The 15,412-nt window shown below is 39.2% G+C and overlaps 1 protein-coding gene across 10 annotated transcripts in view; it reads right to left on the minus strand.

Moving 5' to 3' along the window:
* Positions 1–785: 785 nt before the first annotated feature.
* Positions 786–15,412, minus strand: part of SIPA1L1 (signal induced proliferation associated 1 like 1) — a 203,853-nt gene continuing 189,226 nt past the window's right edge. For 8 of the 10 annotated variants that reach the window (XM_040066064.2, XM_040066069.2, XM_040066066.2 and 5 more), the window contains 7 exons: positions 13,578–13,817; positions 12,374–12,539; positions 9,549–9,792; positions 6,482–6,628; positions 4,217–4,331; positions 3,651–3,732; positions 786–2,901 (listed from right to left, as the gene is read on the minus strand). In XM_040066064.2, the coding sequence (XP_039921998.1) occupies positions 2,758–2,901; positions 3,651–3,732; positions 4,217–4,331; positions 6,482–6,628; positions 9,549–9,792; positions 12,374–12,539; positions 13,578–13,817 (1,138 nt within the window). In that variant the 3' untranslated portion in view covers positions 786–2,757. Of the gene's footprint in view, positions 2,902–3,650; positions 3,733–4,216; positions 4,332–6,481; positions 6,629–9,548; positions 9,793–9,903; positions 10,537–12,373; positions 12,540–13,577; positions 13,818–15,412 lie in introns of those variants that run through there. The other 2 variants (XM_040066070.2, XM_040066072.2) reach the window with 2 other exon arrangements.

The raw sequence follows: 15,412 nt of genomic DNA on the forward strand, positions 1-15,412 counted from the left end.
CAAATGGTAAGACAGCATCTAGTTTTCTTTCTAAGATTCAACCTCAGTTTTTCATCAGATGCTTCTATTTGCTCTTGCTACCTCAGAGCTCTCTTGGTCCAGTAACTTCACTGCTAGAAAGAGATGAATTTTCTTTCCTCACGTGCCTTGTAGGGATTTATTCAGTGAACTGGAAGACTTTCCTGCAGACTGACCTAGTTTCCACATTTTTGAGCTGTGCGGAATGCTGATCCAGTGAGCCAAAAAAACATCTGTTCAAAATACTTCCAAGGTCATCTCCCAAGTGAAAGATGGAGATCTGGAAAACAAAACAAAAGGATTATCTGCCCCAGCCTCCCAAACCTAAAACCTGATGTTGCCAGCTCAACAGTTTGGATCTGGGATTCTGAGAGCTCTGTGTGTCCTTGGGCAGATGAGCCAGGACAGTTTGTTTTTAATCTAAATTAGCTTCAGTCCAAGTAAGTTCTAAAATCCCGATAAATTATAAAAAAACTACTGCCTCTCCTTTACATCACTCTGGTGAAGCCCAGAGTAACTGTTAAAGGTAGCAAACCCTTGTACATCAGGGAAGAAGATACATTTGTGCAATAATGTACGTAAAAAGTCAAGGGATGAAGTATTTTTTACATACCAAGTAATGGCCTTCAAAGGTATAAAAACTAGGAATCTAATAGAGAATGGAACTCCTGTATCAGTAAGCACTGAAAAAAAGTGGTACAAGAAGAAAGCAGGAAGAAATGGACACTCTGGAAAGTCTTAACAAATCCAACAAAATCAGAAAATGGTTTAGAAGAACCTTTAAAATGAGTTTTATTGTCAGAATTTTACAAGTAGCCTTCAGTGGCATCATACAAGAAGAACTCTGTTGCAAAACTCTAATAAATAGTCTGCCCCAAGTCCCAAAATATTTTTTGAAATAAAATAAAACCAAACTTAAAAATAAAAGAGAATAAAAGCAAGACTTCAGGATGCTCAGAGATGTTAGCAATATTTCCCATTTACAAATAATATCAGGCATTATATAAATCTCCTTCATACAAGTCATTAAAAAACCCAAGACATTCTAAACCTTTACAAAAGCACTCCAGAAATAGTTCCAAAGAGATCCATTCCCATGACAAAACATTAGAGAAGAACTCCATGGGGATTAGCATCACAAATGAAGTTTGAGGTTGAAGTGTAGTGTGTACTTGTGTGCAGCAAGATTAAAGAGCGTGAAAAAGGGATTTGAAGAGAGCATGGACGTCTGTGACAAGACTGTGCCGGTGATTTTAACCTGTCAATTTGAGACTGTGATAAAGGGGAGTGAGAGGATGCTCTCGAAATTAAGCCCCAAATACACTGCACTTTATGGAAGGTAATATTTACTAAGGTAGTAACTATATCCTCAGAAGGGAGTAGAAAAGGTTTCTCAGCACACTGCACAGTTCAATGCCTGTGCAGACTGTAGTGCTTAAAAGCTGTATTTTGACACCTAAAAGGTATTTTCTGTAGAGGTAACACGTTGTGGCAAGTTAGCTGTTCCTTCAAAGAACAAGAAATCAACTTTGCTGGCATGAAGCAGTTTGGGAAATCTCGTGCGAGACAATTTCACTGGAGACTGGGGATTTCAGAGTTCCAATCCTGTCCCAGTGCTTTGAAAAAGACACTTCTCTAATTCTCCTTTACATATTCCTCTATCTTCCATAGTAAAGGATTTATAAGATCTCTCATGCAATAAAACACAACTTGAATAAACTCTTCTCAAATATTCTGTGATTTGAGAAAACCAGGGAAACAGAATGGGAGGGCAGGTACACAGTGATGGCTTGTGTGGTTTTTCATGGTGACATTTCAGGGGGAAAAAAAAATATTTATTTCTTTACAACTTCAGCTTAAGTCTCCCTAATGTATGCAAGCAACAGACTCCCCTAGAAGGGAAGGGGGCTGTACTTTAATGAGAACTGTTGCTGGATCACTTATGTCTCAGCCTGCCTGATGTGGTATGAACCGCGGCATGCCGGGTTTTGCTGTTTGTAAAGGTACTTGCAGCCATTGTTTCCACAGGAAACCAAGGCCACCAGAAATGCTAATGCAAGAGATGTGTGATAATATGCCTCACCCATGGCTCACCTCTCTAGTCTCTCTCTAAGCTGTGATGCTGGTTGCACTGTACCATAAACTATGGACACGCGCTCTCTGCAATGTATGGGAAGGTAGCACTAGTAACCAAGCGCAAATTGCTAAGGAGACACCTAAAACATTGCATTACATCCCCTTGTCTGTGGCATACTTCAGAAAACAATGTCAGAAGAGCAGTAAAGTAAACATTTCTTTCTAATTTTCTAGATGTCATAATATTTGCCAAAGCTGCAAGGAAAAGCAGATTACCTGAAACAGAGAGAAAGGAGTTAATGGAAACAGAGGCAGATGGAACAGCAAGCCTCATCCTTGCCTCCAAATCATATTGTACATAACAGATAAAGAGACAATGTGCAAAAAATAGACATTCACATTTTAGCAGTTAAACTTTTATTTTTTTATTTTATTTTACCTTTTAAAATTATTTACTTTGTTTTTTTCTACAAAAGGCAGACGCTGATTGTTGATCTGCAATTGCTCTGAGTGCGCGCAGAGATGCAAAAAAGGGTTACTGGAGGATGAAGAACAGGGAATTGCTCTGACTATACTTTCACATGTCATAATTAAGGTGGCATTAAAGCTTAAGTCCCAGTAATAATATTCATAACTGATAGTTTCCTTCCCCGTACACCGTTTTCAGTTCATATCAATTGTGTTGAAAACCCATTCGGTGAATTTCTTCAGCTTCTCGGTTGCATTCTGGGATTCCTCCTGTAACCTCAAGTTGTCTTCCCGCAAATGTTGCACTTCAGCCTGAAGGCTGGCCTTGTCCTCTTTTTCCTTAGGCATAAGGAAAAATAAAGATTTTAGAAGAAATTTTAGGTCATGCTTCCTATCTATCTAGAACAGCAGTAATCTCTTAAGAGAGCATAAGTCTCATTCTTTTAAAGGATTTTATGTGCAGTATCACACAGGTTTATATCCAAGTGACATTAGTGATTATTTCCTTCCTCACATTTTGCTTGCATTAACAGGATTTCTCTGTATTCGGTCCCAGTAGCTGACTCCCCAGCTGGTCCAGTGAAATTGGGCATGACCTGTTCTGTATGTACAAGTGCTGACGGTTAACTAAGTAAAGGGCAGGGGATCTTCCTGAGAACACTTTCCCAGCTAAGAGACTTCATCTCACTACAGCAGATCCTTCTTGGACCAAATAGGCATTAAAACAATACAGGAAGTTTCCACAGCAGAAATTAGATGTTTAGGTAACACTGTCAACTTTTCATCAACAGGATACATTTTTATGGACTAACTTCAAGACTTTTGCAGTGTCACCTGAATTAGGAGTGGAGGTACTGTGAATCACCCTCCTAATTTAAGCAGAGGAATCAAACACCTACAAATTCAGACACCCCATCCCAGCCATGCATAATTAGAAGCCTGAGAAAAGTAGCACAGAAATGTCTTTTTCTCACATAAGGATGAGACTGTCACAGGCTCAGGCACGGCAAAGCAGGATTACACAGTTATTAGCACCACCAAGCACTAAACACATGTCTTACAAATCCTTCCATAGATGAAATGCTTACCTTCCTTAAATCTTCTTGCAGCATCTTCAGCAAACCTTCCAGTTGGTCCACTTTAGAGGCGAGAGTTGGAGGAGATTCTTTACTGTTGAAAGGAGAAAACAAGGATAGGTATTGATATGATTTACTGTCTTCACATGGAGTGGCTAGAAGCTTTGTCTATACCAAGTTGCTTTATGAAGGTATGCATTTGTGTGCACCAAGAGGTCACAAAACAAACATAATGTAGAGTACATGGAACACATGCAGCACATTAAACAACAGAGCAAATTTAATTCAAGAATTACTTGGGGTCATCCCATCACTTCTTCTTTCTCCTTGAACTCACTGTATATGCTGTGAACTACCATTGCTTTGGACAGGCTCATGAACATCTCAGACAAGAAAAAACCTGCAAAAAGGTTCAACTAGACTTAAAATTCTTTATTTTTGCCTCCCAATTCCATCTTCATGAGAACTTGTGAAGAGTTATTGCATGAAGCCTGGAGATGGCTTCCAAATAAAGACATCCCTATGCTTTTCCTTGGTTTATAGCTGGGAAAGCCTGCACATCTGGTGTATTTACTTACCCTGTATAAGGCTTTATCTGTGCAGTTAGCTGGTCCTCAGCCTGATCACTGCTAGAAGCAGCGCTCACAGGTCTGTGATTTTCATCAGCAGCAGCAAAGAATGAAGCTCGCTGAACTGAGAAGGCAAACACGGAGAAAAATGGCAGCAATAATGATTATTTGTTCATGCACAGCACAACAGCTACGCTGCAGCATCTCAGCAATTTCAGTCTGTGTTAAGCAAGGTAAAGCGATGATATGACATACCAATATCCACTTGACAGAAGCAAACTCCAGTGCAAGTGTTTACACCAGGTTTTCCACTGTACTGGATTCAGGAAGTACTGGCTCTGGCACAAGCAGCACTGTGCAGATCTCCCTGGGTACGACCGCATGATACCACCCAATAACTTAGCAACTCTATTTAGCTTCCTTCACTCTATAAAGAATGCTCTTATCTTGAGGAAAGAAAAGGTCACTGTGTGCAATTCAACCAATGTCATTTCTCAGAACCTGAATTTTTTTTCTTATGCTTTTAAAAACATTTGAAACGTGAAACCTCTTCCCTGCCTTCTGTGTGTATTTCTTGTCCTGTAACTATTCCAATGTTCTTATACACCTCTAAATAGCTGTCACATGTGGTGTGACAAACAGCAATATAAAGGCTTTGAGCTTAATAAATTAACCTCAGCAGCTGTTGGGCTCTCATTGCAAACAGAAAAGTACTGTCTTTTTCTGTTTGGCAAATTTTTATACTACAGGTTGGTGTAGCTCAGGGTCCCAGGCAGTTTTTCTTTCAGCTGGTACAGGTACCACAATTTGTAACTTCAGGGGCCTGTGCTGAGGACACCAATCAATGGTGTAGAAGAGGTGTTCAGGATCACAAATCAGAATTTAGGCTCCTTGGTATGTGTCAATCCCTACCGGCACCTGTCAGAGACTAGAGACTGGGATTATACTGAGACCAGACAAAGACCAATGGAAATATATTGAGATCCTTCTTGAAGTCAAATTGGCATGTATTTTTATAGCAGTGAGATGAAGCTGCCAGCTAACACATTACTCCAGCTTTTCTTCATCTGAGCTGTCAGTTTGTTATCTTGACCACAGTGACTGTGTTCACACTTCTAAAGAGAAACACAAGTGAGTCTGGGGCCTACCAAGTGAGGAATTCAGGTTAATGAGGACAGTCAAATCTCACAAAAAAACAGGGGATCCTTTAAAGAGAAACTGCCAACCACAGAAAAATGTGTTAAAACCTGAGTTTCACCCATATGTGGTGATGGAAATACCATCACTACAAATTCATCTCCTCTTGAGGACCATGTCTTACTTTGCATATTCTTCCCAAGACTGCGCAGCAGAAATATGAGCCAAGCTGCTGCTACAACTCCTGTGGCAACAGAGCAGAGGACACGAGTACATCTTGAACACCCATAGAGACATGCACTGTCCTAATGATATATAAGGCTACTACTAGAGAAAAGCCAAGAAATCAGATTACTTCACAGCCCTCTTCAACCATGCTGAATAAGGTCTAAAAGATTGAAGATCAGTGAAAAACCATTTCCATGAAGGTGGGACAGCATTTAAGCAGGCATTAGGAATGGGCACTTCTATTTCACACACCCAGAAGACTTTTCCACTGGATTCCAGTAACAAATTCTCTTTCATCTAAACTGAATTTTAAGTTCAAATGTATCTAGGCCATTTACAGCTCTCTTCAGTTTACCAAGTGTCATGGAGATGGAAAATGTCATAGGATGAAACAACACTTAGATCCAAATCTGCGTCTTTGTGGTACACAGAGACAATGAAAAAGTATTTACCAACAAGGTGTTACTTCCCAAATTATCTTGGTAGCAAACGTCAGCTGCACTACGTGTACTTCTCACTAGTGCAGTAAGCAAGCAATCATTAATGTGCTTTTCCCCTACCATATGACTATTTTTGCACTTCTGTGCTGGATGCCTTTCCCACACCAGCTGTCTGCAACTGCTTTACATGAAATGAAAAGTAGCCGGTTTCACAAAGATTTGGCCAAACCATAGCACCAAGGAATTCCAGTATGAAGAAATGGTATCCGAATATTGCATACAAAATTTCAGGCTCTTAACATTTGAGCTGGTATTTTAAATGAGCTTAAGCTTCAGACTAAGCAGAAAATTAAGAATAACAAAACCAAAAGTCAGGATTAAAACAAACCCAACCAACCACAAAACCTGCAGTTCTTAATGAAGTGTGCACAAAGACCAGCTTCATAGATATTATATTCCGAAAACTTACCTTCAAAAGCTTTGGCAGCATCTACCAAGTTTGACCAGTCCAGATCAGAGGCAGAATCAGGCAATGGCATAAGACCAGGGTCTGGCATGGGCTGCCGTCTTTGCTCCTGGATATCTGTGAGGGAGCTGTCTGAGGCAGAGAACTCTCCTGGAGCGATGCAGAATAGATTATAAACTCCATAAAAACACCTGAAAATTCCTAATACTATTGCATACCCCATTCTTAACTTTTCTGGCATAGCACTTTTTGGAACCAAAATTCAGAAGAATGTTTGATCAACTGCAGTTGACCAGATACAGCCCTTTACAAAGCAGTTTTCTAAAGTCAGCCGATTCAGCTCCTTTCTAACGTGCCTTAATCTTTGCAGCTGAGTGCTTCAAAAGTCAACCTCTGATTCCCCAGCACTGGGCCTTGGGGCAATACTCTTCTACCCAACAATTCCTGCCTCTGCACAAGCTGAAGATATTTTAGAGGGCTCTGCCTCTTGCTAGGGCTTCTACAATCCCTGGCACCTATTTGCACAACAAACAAAACAACCCAAACAAAAAAGCTCGACCTAAAACTGTAGGGGTTTTTTTCCTTCCTCTTTACAATCTTGTAAACCAATGAGCCGACTTAAGCCTACCAAGATGAATCAGAACAAGAAAACCCTTAAAATTATGCCCTTCCAGAGCATTGCACATCTCTCAGCAGTTCAGTGAAACCTTCAGATCTTTACTAAAAAATAGCCACACCCACCTGTAAGCTGTTACATGGCTCACTATAGAAAAAAAAAAATTTGGCAAGCTTGAAAGGAGGATTCAAAATCCCTGTAATTTTTGTGCAAATTAAAACAACAAAAGTGAAACACTAAGATTTTCACCATCAACTAGGGCAAGACCGAACTATCAACCAAGATTTCCCTACTTTATTTCAGTTTACTGGCTGGACAAGCGAAAAATGTGCAAAAGAAGTTTTGAAAACCTTGTAGGCAATATTAGAAGAGAGAGATGCAGGGGTGAGGAGATGGACTGGGCACTTGGGAGGAAGCTGCTGAGAAGATTATAGTGAAGAGTCTGCTTGGATCATATAGAACAGAAAGACAGCGTGACAAGCAGGATACAATTCCAAAATGCCATGAGTGTGTTGGTTATTTCCCCTCCCCTCATATTTTGGGGTTTTTTTTTTTTGGATAGTCTAATAACTACATAACTTGAAGAAAGAACTTCAGCTAAATCATACTGCTGCCTGGGGAACAGTGACCAGAAAAGCTACACTGCATTCATTTCTTTGCTCAGAAATCTTGACTTTTTTTTTTTTTTTTTTGTCTGTGTGTATTTACTTTTTGTAAATGTAATTTGGCTCAATATTAACACTGAAGATTCTGGTCTTAGCTCTCAAAAGAGTTATTTTGGAGGTTGTTAGCATGAAAACATGTCCAATTAGTGAAAAAGATACATGTGATTAGATGAAAACCTAACTATTTGAAAAGCTACTTGTTTTAAAAATATGAGTTCCATTCTTAAGGCGGATGAGTAAATACAAGCATTTTTAGCTCACTGTTTTTCTCCTTTAAAAAAATGGATGTGCTCTGGACTCTCTGAATTTAAAGAATTTTCAATAACTGGAAGCCAACAAATACTTGTGGTACTAAATATCTAGCTTACTTAATCCTTTTCTCAGCAAAGTGTGTGTGGGAAGACAATTTGTGTGCCAATCAAATAGCTGGTCCTTTTATCATGCAGCTCCTACATTTTACAGAAAATGGAAAATCTTGTTTTGTTGACAGAGGTAGAAAGGTTATGTGCTAGGAGGAGTTATCAGTTTAGTGTGGAAGAGAACATGACAGCAAAGGAAGATTTTGTAGTTTTCTTTTTGGAAAATACAGCATTTAAATGAAAAGAGACAAAGCACAGCTTTCCACTTGTACTCAGGTGGCATCATTCATCTTCTGACCCCAAGCCCTCAGGTACCAAATCCTCCAACCAGTTACAAGCATAACCAAGTCTGCAAAGTTATTTTAGTGCATATAAAAAATAGAAATAAAAAGAGCTCAGTTTCCTAACTCTTATGCAAGAAACACGTTATACAGACAACAGCTCATGAAAATGTCAGGTTCAACACTGAAAACTGATGCCTGGTGATCACAGTCAGATGAAAAGAATTTAAAATAGATTTCTTCATCAGCCTTCACTGTCAAATGTATCCTGTGTAGCTAAATACAGGCTGTGCTTAGGGCCCACTATAGTGAGTTGAATCTATTGATAGCCTTGCATTTTCCTCTTGAAACATACTAAAACATGAATAAATCAGAGCAAATATGTACTTCTTCAGAAAACTGCAGAATCCTACCCTGAGATCTACCTCTATTTCTGGAAAACACACTCAGTTATGAAGTACAGTGGGAACCTGTGAAAATTCCGTTTCTCACTGAGACATTCCCATGCAGCAACACACAACCCATCCAATAATCATCCTGAGACTTTTCAGTAAGCTAATGGGGGAAAGCTAAGTGTCTTCTTGACAGCACTTTACAAATAACTTTTTCTGGTTAACTGAGTGACTAAAACAAGTAATTCAAGCGCTGTAAAATAAATAGGGTAAGAGAATGAATTTAAAAACAGTTGGCACAATAAAAGCTGTATCTGGTGTAGCTGTATATCCAAACGTCCACTAGTCATCCACTTTTGTATAATTTTCCTAGTCATATTTTGTTCCCATAACCCCACATTAAGAAACTGACACCTGACGTTCACTCTGGTGGATAACCAGGCATATATTTGTCCATTGGTCCAACTAATCTAGGTGACTCTCGGAACAATTTAGAGAAACTGGCAGCCAGTGAGGCATTTTTCTGTGCTGCCTTCACAAGGCAAATGTGTGACCAGTCATGCCATCTTACACCCACTGAAGTGAGGGGAAAAAAAATTAAATTCCTGTCCTTTTTTGTATTTTCAGTCATGTGATTGGCCTCTCGTCATTTGAGCAAAATCAAGATGGAACTACCAACTGCTGTAACAAACATCTTTCCTCCAAGATGATTCACAAAGGATTCCTCTGAAAGTCAAAGGATGGGAAATCCGCTTACCGTGTAGTGATTTCATTCCCAAAGTATAGGATGGTCTCCGCAAGGGCAGCGACTTTGGGAGAGAAGGGTAGGTGCTGGTGAACAGAACATCGTTTGGCATGGCTTGGTCCAAGAGTGAGGCGCGCGAGGTGAAGAAGTGGTCCCTTTGACCGCTGTAAATACTCTCATCGGACAAAGTCCTTTGCAAGGCACGCCTTGTGGTAGGAGTGCTGGGAAAGGGAGACTGACAGGACAGAGTGTGTGACTATACATTCATAAACACAAATAAAAAGAAACGAGAAAAAAAAAAATCAATACAGAAACTTTGGAAATAGTTTTTAAAAAACTTTTATTAAGTAAGAAACCAAGTGTTAACATAGCATTTTTTTCAGAGTGGACAGGAAAAAGAACTGAAGGAATTGGCTTTTTAAGAGGTTATAACTAGGTAACATATATAGATCTTTTTTAGCCTATCTCACATTCTAACTTTTAAACACCCTTCAAACTTCTCCTGAAGTGGAAATCTCAGGCTGACATGTAGCAAAGAAACGGATACAGAAAGAGGCTGAATGATGCACAAACCAGGGTTCTCCCATTGCCCGGGGTTGGCTGGCCTCCTGCAGACACAGCACCAGCAAATGCCAGCTAATTAGAAGTCTCTTATTACTGAACAACTCTAACACCCACCACTGCTGTGGGTCTTTAGAAGTATTTGAATCAAAAGTAAAACAGTCCCATGAATAAGAGAGCTTGTGTCTTAGCCCCGCCATCATCCCAGCTTCCTCCATGTTCCACACAGGAGAATGCTAGGCTAGCCTGGAGTTTTGCACTCTCCGGCCAGCGCCAGAGAGCTGCTATCCTCTCATGACCATTCCTACCAGCAGAGACTCTGATTTTCATGAAAACCGTAGTAACATAGCTGTCTCTAAGGCATAATATTTCTTTACAGTTTGGCGGAAATTTGGTCCAAAAGCTGTCATGGAGAAATTTTTACAGCGCCTCATTTGTTCTGTAAGAGAGTTTAAACAAAAAAGGAGAAAATGGGTTTTCCAAAAAGAGCAATTATAAACAGAGTTGCTCATTTGCACATATAAATAGTCCTTTTTTCTCGGAGAGAGGAAAAAAAAATGTTTAAACAGACAATATTTTATTCCTGTGATCAAAATCCCACACTACAAGGTGAGGGAAGAACATGGAAGAGGGACTGTTAGTACTGTATACAGGAAGACAATCGGCCAATCCCTACACCTCTTACAAATTTTAATATGAGAGCATTGTTGGACTCTTTTGTTTTACAATTAAGAATCTGAATTATTAAGATTGCTTCAAAAAGCCTGCTATATCAGAAGATAAGGAAATAAAGAAGCCAGCTTTATTTCTCATGCCAATTTTCTGTTATCAAATCCTCCCCTCAGTGTTGCCTCCTTCAGGACTTGCCCATCACCGTATGAATCTGCATACACCATTAACACCACAGAATGACAGCTCCTGGTACACAGTTGTTACTACAGCATTCAGAAGACTGAACTGCCTTTCTCTTTCTGCTAACGAAAAGTTCTGGTACCAGAGCAGGGAAAAGAAGATTCTCATTGAGAATATACAATGCCTACATAGTAGGTAAGGAGATAAAGAAGGCTCAGGAGATAATACAAAGATACACAAGACACACAAAATCATAGCCTAGAACAAATTTTACTGGCAAACAAATCCACTGTCAGCCAACAGACAGAAAGGAGGAGGATTTTTGGTGCAGAGAACTAATGCAAGCCATTTTTTTTTTCCCTTTTAAAGTGTCAAAAATTTTTATGCTGTAAGATGAAATCTAAGTCATACAGTGGACAGAATTAAGTTAAATGCAATGCAATTTTTTTAAATGCAATTTTACTTCTAAGATGCAATTTATTGGTGTGACAGAATGTTTTTAAACTTGCTGGAACTTATCAAAAGCACAACCAGGAAATAAAATCGGGGTAAGAACTGATTCACTAACCCCACAGCATAAAAACAGCACTTGGGAAGATATCTTGGAATGACAACAATTCTCTTGCTCAAAACAACCAACAGGAGGTGTTTGCATCACCCATGTTCCAGCCCCCCTCAGAACTACCACAAACCTAAGAAAAAGTTATCTTGCCAATGACAAGGGGTTTTTTTATCTCTGGCCTCAAAAGCAACATCTTAAATAACACTTACAAGCTTTAATAAGCCACTTTAGGTTTTTACTAGCAAAAAAAAGAAGTTACAGCTCTCTCTTCTGCAAGGTTGCTGTGGAAACTACTTGGGCTTTGGATGACAAGCACTGGCTGTACTAAAGACTAGAAATCAAGACATTGTCTTTGAAATTATGGATTCTAAAAATTAATACATTCACTTACATGTTATTCAACATATTTTGAAACACATCAGGAAATGTTTCTAACTATCCTTCAAAAATATAGGCTTAAGTTTAGGGATAATTTTTGATAACAGGATTAGTGAGGTATTAAAGTGTACAGCGAGGTATAAAACTCCTTTTTGTGAGGAGTTTCAATAATGCCAGTAAGTCACTGTCTAGTGACGTAGAGAACAGTTAAAATATGTAAGACAACACTACAAGAGTTTCCACAACCCAGAAATACTCAATGTTCTTTGTAATTTGGCATATCTGCACAAAAAGTTATAATAATATGGCAGAGACTGTAATAATGAAGCTTTTCACCAAATTAGTTCGCCAGTAATCAATTACAAAGAGATTATTTTCTATCCACGATGAGAATTCAGGGAATGCCTCACATTTTATTTCCTGTTATGGGTGAGAATAGAAAAGATTCTATTTCCCTCTCTCTCTCTTTTTCTCTTTAACATACCTTAAAATTCTTCTGGGATTCAGGTGTTGGGCTATCAAGATCTATCAATTTCTTCAGCTCTTCTTCGACAGTGGACTTGGAGGCTCGTTTCGGGGACGCTCGCAGGTCTCTTGCCGACGCCCGCAGCCGAGGGTGGGCCATCTCGTTGCCGTCACTCTGGTGACGTCTTAAATGAAATGGAACAGACACATTCAGGTCTCAAAGCCCTGGGGCAGGAGGCATGAATGAAACAAGAATTGCAGCACCCACAAGATTTTAAAAGAAAGAAACTAAGTAGAGGGCACACAGGATGGAAGAAGTTTCACTACTGTATCAGTGACTCACCTTAGTGGATGCCTGTGGAAGTACTAAGCTTGTTTAAAAACATCAACAAGCAATACAATACAATAATTCAAAGGTTAATGTAATACATTTTCCCAATAAGGCACTGAATCCATTAAAATAGCATGCATTCTGTACAAAGCTAAAAAACGTGTCTTCAGTAAGCCCAAAATCAGCAAATCAACAAGTTTCTTTAATGCTTCAACTGGCTTTTTATAACGTAGCTATCACAAAGTTTCACCATCTCCTTCTGACAGCCGGTTTTGGTATCATCTAGGGATCCTGTGCCTGACTCAGTAACAGTCAAGAAGATTTGAATAAATTACTTTGAAATGGGCCTTATGAAATATTTGCTTTTTGAGTCATACTTAACAATATTTTCACTAGTAAGTTGTTTCTCAGTTTCTCTTCCAAAAGAGATGCTTGCATATTGTAATATTAGACTGGATACTGGCAGCAATTTTAAGAAGGCAACGTGGAATGCCAGAGTTAATGCACAACATGCACAGTGCTACTACATGGATGAGAGGTTTAAGTAAAACTCAGGCTCTACAATAAGAGGATTTTTCATATTTGCTCAAATAGCATTTTGAGTCACTTTTAAGTAGTCCCAAGAAAAGATAAGCTTTACTAGGACTGAAATACATAGAGCTTTCTAGAAATGATAAATACCTCAACTTTTACAAGTTAACAGGGAATGAGATTAGCCAACTATCAAATATTTAAACTGTACTCCAAAAAGACTAGATTAAAGTTCTACAGAAGATGAAGCATTGTATTAAATAGTCTTGAGCTCTTCTCTACAGAGAGCTGTCACAGATCAAAATATTTCTTTTACCATTAAAGCAAATGATCAAACAAGAAAACAAAAAAACAGCCTTACTTTCTTGAATCCATAAACCCCACTGAGTTGATTGTCCCTTCTGGCTTTTTCCATCCGATCAGATACTTGCTAGTAGCACCCTGGCGAGGGTAGAAAGTCCTAGGACCAGACGAGGAGGAAGAGGAGGAGGAGAAAGAAGGTGCGAGCTGGGGAGAAGTAGCAGAATGAAGCTCTTCTTTAGGTGAGCTTCTGGCACTGGTGAAAACAACAGGGCTGGCAGAGTGTCGTGAGCTCATGGTACTAGGAGAAGAACATAAAGACAAAAATTCTCTCAAATGTGTATATACAGGCCTTGTTTAATTGATCCCAGAGCAGAACTCTGGGCACAAGATGTTATTCTTATCAACAGCGGATACGGTAGCAAAACCAGTTTGTTCTGAAGGGCCTTCCACCAATGTTTCATTAAAAACACCTCACACAGTAATGGAAAGAATTTTGCAAGCAACCTCTAAGGATACAATACAACCACTCACAAAAATGGGAAATCTACGAGTTCATTGTCATTAGGCCGTTTAATACATGAGATTTTAGTTGAATAGCAAAAAAACCCCAAAGTCCAAATCCTTGCTGGAATTCCTGGCTTTAAAAGAAAATACATTTTGAAGGAATTTAAGCAATGAGAAACATCTCTGTAAGACCCCACAACAAACTAAAAAAGAAATCAATACAGCTCTCAAAATAGGGCTTCCTGAATTTCACCTGAAAAGCATTTGCAAGAAAAAATAAAAACTTAAATTAAGAAGTTAGAGCAGGTTTCTAACATATTTCACCATTTGTCAAGACATAAAACAGAGCTGGGAAGGCCAACTGCAGCTTGTTGGGAGAAGGAGAGGGGCTTTAGATGGAAGATACTCTTTAGTTATGCTGATACTCAAATCTGATGGAACTTGCTTCCTGTCAGGAGTGCTAGGCCTTAGACAGTATTTACTATAACAACCTTAAAAGGTCAGTCATTTATAAGCACAACAGAAAATGGTTGTGTACAGCTTTAATACTGAAATAGCATTACATATCTGGAGCCCAGCTTTCTACCAGCTCTCTACACAACTTATCCACATTTTCATCCCTGGATTCAACACTGCAGTGAAGGAACTTGAAACAGATGGCCCCATGGTAAAGAACAGTTTCTGACTGAGAAATAAAAATTAGCTGGAAGGCTAAATAAAGTCACTGAATAATCTCTTCTTCCTTAGCATAGCAGAAAACTCTTCACTAATCTTTTCATAACTTAATAAAACAATGCATTTTCACATCTGTTCCTCTTACTGAAACAGAAAGAAGAATTTAAGGTTAAATTTATGTTGCCACCTGGGAAAATAATACCACCTACATTTAGTCTCAAGCAGTCAGTTATGTAATCTGTGGCACTTGTCTGGCTACTGCTGTAGTAGTCAATGAAGAAATACCCTAAGGAGGTGGTTCTGCTTGTCTTAAATTAGGTACCTCAGACATGCAGGGAGAATTAACGCTTTGGTGTTTCTTCTCTCTCTTCATTGACAACAGAGGGAGTCGAAAGAATCACCCTGAAATATGTTTCATTTCCATGTGGCTCAAGCTAGGCACCACAAGTCCCAGCAGTCAAGTGCTGTGGGCTTGATGAAGAGCCTGGGTGGACTGTAGCCTTCAACTGCCTGCTGCACGCAGGGGCATCACAGCATGGGCAAGATGCACCTCTCCACTTGCATGCCAATCAAATTACAACAATTTAATACAGATGTTGTATTAAAGAATTATATTTCTTCCTTCCCTCCGTCTCTACATTTGAAAGGCCTATACCAAAAACAGCAGAATGAGAAAATATAGGAAGATATTTTCCTCCATTAATGATGGACCCC

Source organism: Hirundo rustica, chromosome 6, assembly GCF_015227805.2.
Source record: "Hirundo rustica isolate bHirRus1 chromosome 6, bHirRus1.pri.v3, whole genome shotgun sequence".
NCBI lineage: Eukaryota > Metazoa > Chordata > Aves > Passeriformes > Hirundinidae > Hirundo > Hirundo rustica.